General features: G+C 48.8%; 1 protein-coding gene across 7 annotated transcripts in view; it reads left to right on the top strand.

Annotated features, from left to right (window-relative positions):
* Positions 1–277: 277 nt before the first annotated feature.
* Positions 278–14,765, top strand: part of KCNIP2 (potassium voltage-gated channel interacting protein 2) — a 176,254-nt gene continuing 161,766 nt past the window's right edge. For 5 of the 7 annotated variants that reach the window (XR_008320314.1, XM_053312803.1, XM_053312798.1 and 2 more), the window contains exon 1: positions 278–1,053. Coding sequence is in view for 6 of the 7 variants with exons in the window: in XM_053312803.1 (XP_053168778.1) it covers positions 981–1,053 (73 nt within the window). In the remaining variant the exon portion in view is untranslated. The remainder of the gene's footprint in view (positions 1,054–14,765) is intronic. The other 2 variants (XM_053312804.1, XM_053312799.1) reach the window with 2 other exon arrangements.

Below are 14,765 nucleotides of genomic sequence, written 5' to 3'. Positions count from 1 at the left end.
CGCGACGCCTTTCGTCTGAAGGCGGCTTGCAAAGCATCGCTTGCGGCCAGAACACACTTCGGAAGTAGAGCAACTCAAACTCCCCCGGCGGCGTGCACACGTTGCACGGTTTGCTTGCTCTTGGCCGGTGCAGCCTTTGCACGCGTCTTCGGCACGGCGCCTTCTGTACTTACCGGGCTCCGCCAGAGGCCCGCTGGGTGAGCGCAGCCTGCCCCCGAGGTGGGCGCGATTGTCTGCCTGTGTGCGTCTCAGCGCAGCAAGTGTGGGAGGGCGTCGATGAAGCGCCCTCTGTGCTTCCTAGTGACGCCGGCGTGCGTGTTTGTGTACAGACGCACGTGTCTCCCGGCCTGCGGCGACACGTGTCTAAGCGCTGCTAGCCCTTCTCTTCGAGGAGCCCCGAGTCTCCCACTGGTGCTGCTGTACACATCAGGGAGCTAAGTTGTCGCCTAGACCCACCCCCCCGAGGATCCTGCAAACTCCCGGGTAAAGCAACACCCTTAGCGTGGGGCGGTACCGAAGACTGGACGCGGGGTGGGGGACAGAATCGGGGACAGAATCTTGCTTCAAGGGGCGAAAGCTCCCCCGCCTTCCTTCCCTATCCCCGGTAGGAGCGTGTGGAAGCCCGCCCGTGTGAACGGGAGAGGAGAGAGTGGCTGTGCGCAGAAGCTAAGGGGAAGGCGGAGAAGCCGCTCTGAGAAGGAAAAGCAGACACCGGTTCTCACTTCTCCTGTTGCCGGGGAGCTGAACGCCGGCTGCTCCTGCCCTGTGTGACCCCGCCGGGAGGATCTGCATAGGGTGCCGGCGGGAGGGGGGGCAGCGGGAGGAGCCCGGGGCGGGGGCAGCTGGAGCCCATGCGCCCCGGGCGCGCTTCAGCCAGAGAGTAGGCGATCCCGGCGAGAGAAACCGCGCAGCGCAGCCAGGTCCCGTCCAGCCGCCGCCGGACTGTGCCGAGGCGCCTCCGGGCGTTTCCGCCTCGCAAGATGCGCGGCAAGGGCAGGAAAGAGAGCCTCTCCGACTCCCGGGACCTCGATGGCTCCTACGACCAGCTGACGGGTGAGTCCCTCCCGGACTGGCAGCGTGCTCTGCTCCGGGGCGCCGGCTTGGTCGGGGTAAGGTGTAGCATCCCCCTAGCAGCAAACTGCGTGGTGAGGAGCGAGGGGTATGCACGATGTCTAAAATGTTTCCCACGGAACTCCCTCCCCCCCCACCCCCACTCTCCACAGTATACTCTTCTTGCCTCCTGGTGGGCTTCCCTCTTTGCGTCCCCGCCACTTTCTGGAGATCCCAGAGGACCGTTGTAGGGTCTTTGCACGAACTGACATCTCGATAAAGAGGGAAATGCCGTCACATCGATTATTGCTTACCGAGGACCGCCCTTACGTGTGTTGGCCGGAGATTGTGTGCGCGCATGTATGTATGTATGTATGTATGTATGTATTTGTGCCTGTGCGCATCTTGTAGAAAGGAAGCTTTCTTATCTCTGCTAGGCAGATCTAAGATGTTCCAGGCAGTGAAACTCTTTGCTGGCTGGATCAGGTGCAATGCCCGGACTCCAGCAATTCTTAATTAACTGAATCCCCAACTTGCCTGAGAAGGCAAGTCTGAATAGGTGGAGCTTGCTGTGACCCAAATGAGATGGATGAGTGGGGTCTCCACATACCACATGGGATGGGACTCATTTAAATCTAAAGACACCAAGAAACACCAGAAATTCCATCTTGGATGTGTTCTGGCCCAATAAGGAAAGCATGACCCAAGAGCCTTTCTTGCCCCGAGGAGGCTCCGAGCCACCTGTAAAGGTGCCTAACTAAGAAGGAGCCCACTTCATAGGGGACTGGCAAAATCCTGCCCAAGGCCTCTTGGTGTTGCTGCCTGTGATGCTTGTCCAGACAGCTGGGCTTCCACTAGCTGTAGACCAATTTTCTCTGTGCCTGCTGTTGCCCCTAAATGTCACTCAAGCAATTCATTGCCTGCAAAATGGGCTCTGCACCCGCGGAGATGTAATAGAAGAAGATATTTTCAGCTGAGTAGGAATTCAAAGCCCACACAACTTTCCCATCCCTTCGGTGACTTTACCACCTCCCTATGGATTTAAAATCAAAATCAAGTTAAAAATAAACTCTAGTCTCTCCCAGGCTGCGACCTTTGATTGCAGAGCCTGTAAGCATTGTGGCGTGAATCTTCCGCTGTCCAGGTAGCAGCCTTGATTTCACAGCATCTGGTTCAGCAGGCAGATCTCCTGGCGTCCTCTTGGCGCCAAAGAAATGAGGTGCAGTGGTGCCCATGAGCTCCTTGCCCCACTTCACAAAGCCCGTTTCATAATCACAAACAAAGAAAGAATCCTACCTGTCTGTCACTGTTTTCTGAATATCCTGAATTTATTCCTCCAAGGCTGCAGTTCTAGACACGTGCTTACTGTACTAAGGACCAAGCAATTGAATAAAATGAGACATATTTCTGAGTGAGCAGGCATAAGGCCACACTGTAAAAATGTCTCTTTCACTTACAACTGGACAACATTCTCTCATAGAACTGAACCAAACTTCACATCTTAAACTGCTGTGAAGAGGACATGTTTTTAAAAGGACATTTCTGCCTAAGAAGAAATAAGCTTTGTCTTTAGATCAGTTGCTGTATTTGCTGCAGGCAGCTCAGGATTTGAGCTGGTCCTTCTTTCCATCCCACTCGCTTACATAGCCTTTACGGATTTTGGTTTGATTCCCATTTTGGGTCAACTGCCTCTCGCTCCCTTGAGTCATTCATTCCCATCTTTGTACTTTGTACATAGCTGCTGTATGTGTGTTCTTGATAGGCAGTTAGTCAGAAGACTAAGTGAGGGATGAAGGGAGAGCAACCAGCGCTTGCTGTGCAAGGACTTAAGCTGGGGGCCTGAAGATTTGAGTTTATCTCCTGTTCCCATGGCCTCCTCCTGCACTGTAGCAAATGTGACTTCCCTTTAGACTTGCAAAGAGAGTGAGGTGAGTTGTCTTCTCTTGATTGTGCTTGCTGGCACTGCCATCTTGACTTGTCAGGTGCCTAACACATGCCTGCTCAGCTTCAGCCCTCCTGCAGATGTTGGCCTACAACTCCCATAATCCCTGGCTATTGGCCACAATGGCTGGGAATTGTGGGAGTTGTAGTCCAAAAACAGCTGGGGGCCCAAAGTTGAGCAGGCCTGCTTAACAGAAGTGATAGGGGCAAAAGGCAGATCTGAGTGCTTCTCCAGATTCAGGGCAAGGTGTAAGCCAAAATTGTGACTTGCCACATCCTAGTCTAGTCCACTTTTCAGATGCTTTTCAGGAAAGTGGTAAGATACAATGCTAGATGTAGAAGCATTCACAAGTCCAATTCAAGGAGCTGAAATCACTGATTAGTTAACTCGTGTTAACACTGATAAACACATTGGTTCTGTGAATCGGTTCACAGTAAGCGAATATAGGAGATGACGGGGATGTTTACATGGAGCTCCCCAAAGCACTTTATTTTGTATGTGCTTATCAAACTTTGCTGTTTTGAACATGTTGACTCTGGTCAACATGCCTGCCTACTGGGCAAAGAGGTACCTTTTCAAGGGGTAGTTCCCTTATAGGAAGGGAGAGCAATTCTCCTTATCCGATCCCAGCATGGTATCCCTCCAGTAATTGATGCTCCCTTATATTCCTTTTCAGATTGTGAGCCCTTTGGGGACAGAGAATAATTCTTATTTATTTTTCTATGTAAACCGCTTTGAGTACTCTTGTTGCAAAGCGGTATATAAATATTTGCTGCTGCAGCAGTAGTTCTTGCAAAACATTCTGCTGGCATTCGTCACTGTTTTTACAGTACCAGTATCAGCAAGAAGTTACAGGAATGCCAATAAAAACACAATCCATTTCCATCACTGCATCTGTCAAACTCGGAAGCAATGCTGCTTTTCCAAAGGAAAATGTGTGGAAGCATTTTTGGTGCTAGAACATTTTCAGACTACTTGATTCTGTCTCCTTTCTAAGCCAGCCACGACTTGATAACCATTCAAGAAGCCGTTCTCGGTTAGCCATTTGGAGCTTTATTAGAAAGGTCAACTTAAAAGCAACCCTGCAGGTCCTGCACAAGCTACTTGGGTGGCGTGTCATTTATGTGCATCCCGTGGGGTGCATTTATGTGCAATACCCAAGGTATTGTGGGCCTGAGGGAAGGTGCCATATACTGCTTTTGGCCTGCGTCCCTGTTGGAGGCCAGCCCCTCCCTTCAAAACTGACCCTTGCAAGCTTTGATAGTCCCTCACATGGGGCAGGGAGGAGGGAAGATGGCCAGCATTTCCCCCTTCTCTTTGCAAGCTGCTTTGCAGGGAGAGTGAGGAAAGGCACTCCTTGCAAAGGTCAGATTGGTGCTGAAGAGGGATCTTGCCGCCCTCCTGATGCCCCAGTAATCCGCTGCCTGAGTCGAGTGCCTCTCCTTGCCTCGTCAAAGGGGAGTCATACAGATCTGGCCATTTTCACCATGCCACTGCCACCCTGCTCTTTCCACTGGGCATCCTGCAGCAGCCTGGGGGATATGGGTAGATCCATTTGGTGATGGGCTTCACAAGCTGCCTTGCAGCCTCCACACCGATGTTTTCATGCAGATGCTGTGTGGCCATTTGTTTATGCTCACTACTAGAACCTTCAGCACGGCTACCTAGAAAAACAAACCCCACTCTTTCAAACGATCTTGCCCAACGGTGTGTAAAGAAGAGGCTGAGCCTTAATGTGTCACAAATGACCTGAAAATGAAGTATGGAACAGCTTGCTGTTATCCTTATCTCTTCAAATGTAGGAGCTCCGTCTCTCTCTGGGACTGCAGGCAAGAGCTCTTAAAAGAGTGGAAGATGGCATGATATGGCCATTGTTGCCCATGGCAGACATTCAGTTATTTTGTGTCTGGTGAAATAGATTTTGAAGGGTTTTAAAGCACTACAAATGCTTGCAAAGCCCCTTTGATCAGAAACAATAGGCAAAAGAAATCAGCGTGTATCACACTACAGGCAGTGCAGTGATGGCTTTATTGTACCCCCTTAAATCCTCATAATAACTATTGTCTGCTTCCAGCCTCTACCTCCCCTGGGTGGGACTAGGACCTGCAGCAGACAAATGACGTGTCGCTGGGCTGGTTGTGGCATTTTTGTTCACTCTGCACTGATTTGTGTCAGTGCACACCTTAGGTGGGAGCTGTGAAATAGGCAGGAACATCAGATATAGATCAGCCATTAACTCCTAAGTCCTGATCATTCATGTTCTAAAAGCTTGTTCAGTTCTCTGTGATAAAGATGAAGTTGATCCCTGAGTCTTGCTTGACTGCATGCGCGCACACACACACACACGCACACACACACACATTTTGCCTCTGCTGCACCTTGATTTCCCCTGAGCGTCCAGAGGCAGTCTTATCTTCGCAAATCCTTTGTCACTTTGTTGGTGCTGAACAGCTGGTGTGCTCAACCCCAGAGACAGCTGCATTTTGGCAGTGGGTGAATGATTGCTGTAGAAACTGCCTACATTGTGCCTTGGGACCCTGTCAAGGCATAAATTTACTTCACTCCATTACAGTGACAGGTAAAGAGCTGCAGTAACTCATATTGCCTCTACCAAGCCACCCACTGGGAATGCCAAACATATTTATGTATATGGTTGAAAGGTAGCATCTGGTCCGATCCCCTTACATCCCACAGAGGGTGTGTGATTAAAATACCTTTCAGCATCAAATGTTAGGCCAAGTATGCCGCCTGGCCCTGTCAGTGTGTGGGAGAAGAAATGGAGCTGTGATCACCCTCCTTTATTTGTTTGCCTGGGCGGTGGCAATTATGGTCAGGGTGTCTTAAACATGTGCTGGCATTTAGCTTGCAACTTGGCTGCTAAGGAGCTCAATCCCACAGCAGGACAGAAGTCAGGACTTTTCATCACCTACTCTAGTAACACACTGAGATATCTCCCCACTCTTTTCCTGGGAAATAACTTTTTAGTTGGCCGAACAGAAAGGATCTTAGAGCTTTTCCTATAGCACTATGTGTGTATTTTTGTGCGCGCCACACTGCCTTGATACCGCCACCCAGAACAAAACTGATTCTGCACACAGATGAGAAAAATTAGAGGGACCACTGGTGTGCACACAACAATATTCTGTATGCAGGTATTGAGGGTCGAAGTAAACATTATTTTAAGCACATGCTGGGAGTTAGATCTCTGCCCTGATTCCAGTCTAGAATGGTTTCCTGTGTGGCTGCTATTAGCCTGGAGGAAGAATCTCCCATTGACTCCAGTGAGAGCTTTTCCCCCAGGGCAAGTAGCAGCTGTGCAGTGCGTGGGAGAGGGCTCCAAGTTGGGTAAGCCTCCTTCCTTTCCATGTAGTGATCCTGGTTGGCAGGAGGACTAAATGGTTGCTATACACTGTGGAGAAAAAAACAAGAAAACTAGGCAAGCTAGCTCCAATCACGTGATTAAAGCGCGCCTTGTGGTGTTTGTTATAGTGTGTGTGTGTGTGTGAGAGAGAGAGAGAGAGAGAGAGAGAGAGAGAGAGAGAGAGAGAAAGAAGCTGGGTGAATGCACGTCTGGAAGTGCCTCCTTGCTTACCTCTTTATCTCCCCCGCCCCCCGCAATACACTTTCTTCCTCCTCTTTGCTGCTGCTCTCAAATATGGACTTTGTGGCTGGATTCTGACACTCTCTTCCTCAGAGGTTGGTCTCATCAAGTCTTGTTCCCTTCAGCCTCGAGTCAGGCAGTGGCACACCCAGAGGTCCATGGATATATAAAAGTTCCTACCCATGGGTAGTTCCCCCCCCCCCCCGCCCACTTGTCCTGGTGGTGGAGACTTAAAGGAAGTCAGAGTCAGACCAGCCTCAGTGGCTTAACTCCGCCCCCCCCCCAATTACATCACATGCCATGAGATTTTTCCCATGTCAAGCAATTTGTCCTATAGGGATGCTACACCTTGCAAATAAAACCTTCCATCGGTACACATGTCACCCCTTCTCTGTATGCTCTGTCCGTTTCTGGGGCTTCTTGCCTCTTTTGCTCTCCTGGCTTGGAAACTCCCTTATTTTGGGCTGATTGACAGCATCTGACTTACTGTTCAGTTTCAGGCTCCAAAGGAGGTGGTGGTTTGGTGGAGGGACAGGTGTGTGCATGCAGAGGAGTGCCAGGGTCCCGCTGCCCTGCAGCAAAGCAGATGGGTTGAGGGCGGGGTTAGTTTCTGTTTCTGCTTGGAGGTGTTAAGTGGAGGCTTGTCCAAGGCAGCTGGGCTTGCATCCAAGTGGGCTTAAACAGGGGGTGCCAAGTACATTTGAAGTTAGTAGGATGGGGCCTTTAGACCATTCAGTGGGGAAATGCTGGATCATCAGCCAAGCTGGGGATGGGGGTGGGGAGGTGTGGGTGGCATCCTGAGCGACTTTTTCCTAGGTTGTATTTGCATTTAATGTCATCTTGAAGATTGTGCTGATTCTGGAGGGATGGCGCAAAGGGCAGAGATGTCTAGCTACTGGACCTGGTGACAAGCCAAGGGAAAGAGCTGGTGCAGCCCCACCGATGTGGAGATTTGGGTGTGAGGCTGCTTGCATGTCCGAATTGTCGGTTCTGCAACACAGTGCACAGTCTGAATGTGTCACCTTTAATCAGTAATTCAAGAGACATTCAGAATTAGCAGAATTAACCATCTTCTTGTTCCCCATCATCATCTGTGTGAGGAGATGAGATTTCCATGCTGCTTTGTGTCCTGTGGTTGTTACGGGAGTGCCAGAACGCAGCGTCTATAAGTCTGCTGATTACAGCTTTGAGACAGGCCATATTGCAAAAGGTAACACGGTGAATCAACAGCCCAATGGGCACTGGGACATGATGCACAGTGACATCCCAGTACAGTTGGGAATTCTGTTGTGTCAGAACTAGGAAAAGCAGGGGACTGCAGCTCAGACCGGGCAGGAGCACTGGCCTCTGAGGCTCCGAGATCAGTGAGGCAGGATTGCCATGCTCCATCAGCGCTGTCAATCTAGTTGTGCAGATCTCTCCCTACCAGCAGTAGCAGCATCCACATGCAGAGGGAGTTTTCTGAGTTTTGCCTGATTCTGTCCTGCTTGATTTCTTATGCCACAGCTTGACAAATTCTAGGCGCCAGGGAGTCATGGCACCTAGAAATTTAACCGTGGCTGGCGCCTAGGATATTTAGAGGCAGAGTGACTTAATAAAATCTTTATTTCCCCCAGGCAGCCATGTTTCTTCTCTCAGTATACTACTTGTATCTATGCTACAGCACTATAAAACAAAACTGAACAGTTTCTAACCTACGCTTGAATTCTAGTCTTGGGATGTAGTAGATGCTCTGCAGCGTGACATCTGTATCTCCGCTGAGTGATTATGAGTTTGCCTGGAGCCCTTGCTTTTGTCCATGAAATTTGTAATCCCTCTCTCCTGGGATCAGTCATGCAGTCTGTCTCTGTCCCCTGGAGGCCTCTCTTTGGCGATTTCCTTTGTGAGCTCTTAAATTGCTCTGCCAAGGCCAAATACACATCCAGGTCTGCTAGAGGTGAGCTGTGGGCAGCCTTGGAGTGGGAGCTGGTCGTCTAGCTGGAAGGTCAGGAGGACCAGAGAACAAGCCCAAAGGCTGTTATTGCTTTGGCAAAACCCCAGCGGGACCAGGAAGCCTTGTTAGCCTTTCCTGTTGAGGAGAACCAGTGGCAGGTGGGCAGAGTTCCCCGTAACAGGGATTTCCAGATGTTCTGGACAACTCCCATCGTCACCAGCTACAATGGCCTTTGGCTTGGAATGATGGGAATTTGAGTCAACATCTGGGTATCCCTGTTACAGGGAATACTGCAGGTGAGTAGGGTGGAGTCACTCCAGTACTTTGGTACTCCCTACTGCCCAGGGAGATGTTCCAGCCTGTAGCTCTGGTGGCAGGCCACACAAACCAGCAGTGCACAGAGTTGTGGTTTCCCAGGACTAGCTTGGAAGCTGCTGTCAGACATGGGCTTCACCCTTTTGGCCTAACTGGGATGGCATCCCTGAGCATTAATGTTTTGGATGGGCAGGGAGATATAAGCCTGAAGTGCAGTAAAGGACATCTCAAGTGCGCAGCTGGAAGTATGTGAAGCAGAAAAGAAAGGTCAAGTCTTGTCTGGAGTTTTTTGTATCAACAGCATACCCTCCTGTGGGTGCAGTGCAGCAGCCACACAGAACCTAGGATTTCCCATATTATTATTATTATTATTATTATTATTATTATTATTATTATTATTATTAGTTTATTATTACATTTATATCCTGCTCTTCCTCCAAGGAGCCCAGAGTGGTGTACTACATACTTGAGTTTCTCTTTCACAACAACCCTGTGAAGTAGGTTAGGCTGAGAGAGAGGTGACTGGCCCAGAGTCACCCAGCTAGTTTCATGGCTGAATGGGGATTTGAACTCAGGTCTCCCCGGTCCTAGTCCAGCACTCTAACCACTAAACTCACATATGGCTCTCATATGTGCCATGTGAGTGGGTTGGGTGACCAGAGCATCACAAATATAAACCAGTGTTTTGTTTATGAGTTTTAGGACCACTTTTCCCTCTAACAGGGATTCCCAGGTATTGTTCACTACAACTCCCAGCATCCCCAGCTGCAGTGGCCTTTGGCCGGGGATTCTGGGAGTTGTAGTAAACATCATCTGGTAATCCCTGTTAGAGGGAACACTGCTTAGGACTGACGAATGAGTGACCCCCAAACTCTCCTTGATTGGAGAGGCATTTATGTCAAGCTGTTAGCTGCTGTGTTGCAAAAGCTCAGAATTCATGCACACACACACACAAGTTGGATGAGAAAAGGCATTTAAAATGCCTCTTTGCCAGCCAGCGCTCAAAAAACTGGTGGAGAGTGGGAATTATTGGGGTTGCAGGGGAAGGGAAAATGCATTCCTGACCTGCTGAGAAATGCAGCTACCTTAAGAGCTCCAAATGAGATAAGTAAAATATAGATTACCCGTTAGGGAAGGTTGGGAGAGGAGGTTGGAAGGGCTGGCTGGCTAGCTTGGCTCCTCCAACAGACTGGATCTCCCTCCATTCCACTGCTCCTGATTTCCATTTTCTCAGCAGTGATTTCATTAAGCAAAGTGCTTTTACTTTGGTTGAAGGCAGCTTGCTACATTGAGGACCTGGTGATTAATCAACCAGGTCTGGTGGCTTCCTGTCTTCTTAGAGAATGTGGGAATGAGTGTCTGAAAGCAGGGCTGGGCCTTATTCACACCCCCTACCCTACTTCTCTGAATGCGAGAAGTGTCAAGGGTACCTACAGCATGACGGGTTCTGGTTTCCCTTGGAGGAGAGATCACTGGAGCCTTATGGTGTCTTCATAGCATTTGGTTTATTTGCACCAGGGCTGCTCAACTCCGGCCCTCCTGCAGATGTTGGCCTACGACTCCCATAATCCCTGGCTATTGGCCACTGTGGCTAGGGATTATAGGAGTTGTAGTCCAAAAATTGCTGGGGAGAGGCAAAGTTGAGCAAGCCTGATTTACACAAACTGAGCTTTGGGTGGAGTTGAAAGACAGCAGAAGCTTTCCAAAAGTTAGTACTGGATTTTCTTAGGTTCCCCTACAGTGGCCCTTGCATCTTAAGATGCTGCCGCTCCTGCCCGACTGCACAGTTAAAACAACAACAACCCTCTTTTAACGTGTTCCAGCTGGCAGCCTGGGGGGTAGGCAGGGTATCATGTAATTAATTTTGGGGTGATCTGCAAGCATAAAGGCCCAGGTTCAACCTCCAGAGCAAAGATCTCAAGTAACGGAGCCTGAAACACCTTGTAGTGAATAGACTGGGCTGGCAGCCGGACTTGTGGCCAGGGAAATGGCTGCAGAAAGGAGGACTGCAGTTCTTGTCTGCCTTTACCTAGCTTGCCTGTTGTGTTTTCACCCTGATCAGACACTTCTCTGGCTGGGGGTGGGGAAAGGAAGAGGTTCCCTATGGGCCATCATCTTGCCTTTTGAAATATCCTCTTGTTCCTTGGACCGTCAGCCAATGGACCAGTTCTCGCAATCAAAAACTGGTCAGGAGGAGCATCCATGTAGCCGAGACCCATGCACGCTCCCGAGAACCAGTCGTGTGTCGGCAGACATTGGGGTGGGAAGATGGGAAAGGGTTCGTATGCTAGACATGATTTGGGTAGGACAGTGCGGGGTGTGGTTTCCTTCTGCCCTTGATACAGTGCTGGGTGGCACACGAGGTGGATTGGCTGTCACCGTCCTACCCAGATCATGGCCAACGCATAGTCCCTTCCCTGTTGTCCTACCTCAGTGTTTGCCAACACACACAACTCTCAGGAGCCTGGCTGGACACTCCTCCTACCCAGCTTTTAGTCATGAACTGACCCAATGATTGGCCTGACACAAACGGAATTGACCAGCTACCACTCCAGACTATAATCTCACTTTCATTACGAGGATGGTTAGGTCTGGGCACAGTTCCCGATGGCATCCTGCTCTGGCGTGTGTTGACTGGAATGGTGTGTGTAGAAATCAGGGGTGGCAATTAGCTGTAGGTAGAGTGTCTTAAGGAGGATCTATCTGCAGGGTGGCCATCCACCAGCATAACCACCGTGTGATATTAAAGAGCCCTACTCTCTAGGATTCAAGCAATGCAGTCATCTTCTCCTGGCCTCTGCTAGGGACTGGCGCAGAGCCAGCCAATTGGCGGCCTCTGTCCAGCTTTGCCTGGTGGCCCCTCCAGTTACACCCCCGTGCGTGTGGTGTCCTGCACACGGGGTTGTGGCTTGGGCTCTGGAAGATCCCTGAGTGAGCTCTCCCCTTGTCATTTCAGGCAGCTCTTGCTGCTTGGCAGCATGCATTTCCCTTTCTCTCCCTCGCTGGAGGGAGAGAAAGAGAAATACATGCTGTCAGGCAGCAAGCACTGCTGGGAAAGGACAACGGAGAGCTCACTCAGGGCTCTCTGGAATCCGGGGGTGTGGGGGGAGTTTACTCAGGGCTCTTCTGGATCCTGAGCTATGCCCCCTGTGAGCTTCGGCGGTCCTTTTTGTTGGTGGCCTGGATTCTTTGAACCTGTTTGCACAATGGTGGCTTTGCTCCTGGCTAGGGACTAGTAATTTTGCAGTCCTGTACACTGTGTCGGCATCTAGCCAATTAAACTCCATCGTAATCCTACAAACTGGAGAAGGCCCACAAATCTGGGGTGGGCCAGTGGACAGAATCCAGCTAGGCCATGAATGACTTCCCACTTAGCCCAACCTCTGTTTCAGTTTCTTACCTGTTAAATGAGAGTAACAATGAATTTCCCTACCTACAGGGTTCTTGTGAGGTTAGTAAGGCAAAGATTGTGAAGTACTTTGCAAACAAAATCTGCTAGATGAAGTAATAGCCTTCCTTTCATTTTTAACCTTTTGTGTAGGGGTTGAATAGTATCTGGGCTGGAGAGAAAATGAGCTATTTCAGTGTAAAATGGAAGTCGTTTATAAAATATACAGTGCATTAAAAATACACTCTGCCCAGGAACCGAGATTTGAGATCCTGGTGAAAAGAGAGATGCGATCAGTACTGTGCAACTCGAGAAAAGCTGACCTAGGGTGAGAAGGTCTTGTGCGAATGCTGTGCCTTCGACAGCCAACCAGTTTATCTTGCTATCTTTTGTTGTGACATCATGTCCAGGCAAGGGCCATCTTTAGCCCCTTGCATGGTTATGGCTATGCAAAAGAAAACATATCTTTGTGTTATGTCTCTTCTGTCTCCCAGCTGCATACATTCTCTTTGAACTGTGAGTTCAATTTCTTGTTGATGGTTTTGGAGTTCGGGAGAAGTTCTATGGCTTTATTCTATGTGTGTCTCTGGGCCATGCCTCTATGCTTATACCCATGAGTTTTCCTCTCTGTGGCTAATACAAAGCTAATACACCCTTTGGGTGGGGGTGCGGATTGGGGCTGTAGCATGAGGGAAAGGATTAGACTTTCCCTGCAGCTGTTACTTGAAAAAGGTACTTCGGGTTCCAATCGTGGAACTCCTGTATCACACCTAGATTGGCCCTTGTATAATAATTATTTCCAGGGATATGTAGTGGCATCCTTTTTAAAATTCAGAATCATATATACGAAAAGAAAAGTGAGATAAGGTGTCTGATGTGCTTTGAATTCTCAAAGTACTATGGAATTGCTATCGTTCCTTTCATTCTGTGCTATCCAGTGTTGAATAGAACTTGTGTACAGATTGTGTACAGTATATGCATGTATAGTTAATCACATGTTATGTTGAACACATGTACACGAGTACATTTCTTATCTGTAGCCTGCATTTACAGGGACCACTACTTTTAAAATGGACACTTTTACCATCATTCACACAAAAACATATACGTCTGAATAAGAGTAGATCAGTGGTTTCCAGATGTTGCTGAACTACAACTCCCAGCAACCCCAGCTACAATTTATTGTGACGGGGGGGTTATGGGAGTTGTAGTTCAGCAACATCTGGAGGACCCCAGGTTGAGAACTACTTGACTAGATTGGGGGGGTTGAAGTAAATGAAATGTTATCTGTGTGCTTAGTTGTTGTGCTTGTTTTCTTTTGTCAACAGCAGCTGAATTGGGACTGTTGCAGGGTGAAAGAGTAAAAGCCCCCTTTCTCCACCATGGTCCTGATCTAGTTGCTATTTACAAAAGAAGGAAAAAAGATGCACAGTTGCTAAGCATCTAATGTCTTGTTTAGTTTGACCTTGAGATGGCCTCTGCATAAGTATAGTTGGCTGCTGGAAGAAGCCCCCCTCCCCATCTGAATATCTTGATTGGACCAAGCAGGAAAGCGTGTGGGTTTGCTCCTCCTCTTCATTGTTAACTCAGTCAATGTACATCACTTGCTGTCTCTCTTTACAGCTCTGGTTTGGGCCAATGGTGCTGTGGACCAATAGTGCAATTTTCTATTTTTGCTGATCTTGTAGTAAGGTACGCCATGGACTTTCATGGCTCTGTTCCCTTCCATCTTTTTTATCGATCTGCCTGGCGGTGTGCCTGGGGCAAGAGTGAGCTTTGCTGGCTAATTTGTCTTCATTTTGTCAGCATTGCAGAGGCCCAAGCCATTTGTCTCTTCATTTGGAGGAGGCTTCCTATAATAAAGTTTGACAAACCTTGCCCTAGATTTCCCAGCAGGAATGTAACCATAGCCTAGATACATCCCTATAGGCAGATGGAGGTGTCTGTATCTTCCCAACGGATTTCCCATCCCTCCTGGCTTCTTCCTCCAGCAGTCTCCACTTCTTTCTTAGAGCTGGTCTACATTGTAGCATATTGGTTTGTAGGGCACACACCATTTTCTCATCTGGACTGTGTTTACACAGTAGTGAGCTCCGTTAGCCAGAATTAAGCTTTGTTGGAAATTTCTCCCCTCACTCCACTGGCAGGAATTTTGCTTGCTTTTCACTAATGGCTGCCATCCTTTATTATATTTTTTAAAGTTGCATGGTGAATTGTGTCATTGTGCAGAATATATGAAAAATGGTCAACTGCACAAAACCAGCCAAAGACAATCCTGTAAACCAGGTATCAACAGGGACAGTTGTTTCTTATGTTTGGAAAAATGGACAGTCAGCGCAGAGAAAGGAAAGGGTGAACACAAGGCCAGGAAAGAGAAGAGGGGCAGGATTCAGATCAAGTTAGTTGTGACTAAGTCCCATTGAAATACACAAGACAAATAGTCATGAGTAATCAAAAGTCTTATTAATTTCAATGGGGCTAAGTCATTATGATCTTAATCTGGATCGTTCTTAAAGATTGCCTGGAAAATGTCCAA

This window comes from Hemicordylus capensis, chromosome 3 (genome assembly GCF_027244095.1).
Source record: "Hemicordylus capensis ecotype Gifberg chromosome 3, rHemCap1.1.pri, whole genome shotgun sequence".
Lineage (NCBI taxonomy): Eukaryota > Metazoa > Chordata > Lepidosauria > Squamata > Cordylidae > Hemicordylus > Hemicordylus capensis.
Note: the sequence above shows the minus strand (reverse complement) of the source record. Positions and strands in the feature narration are given on the sequence as shown.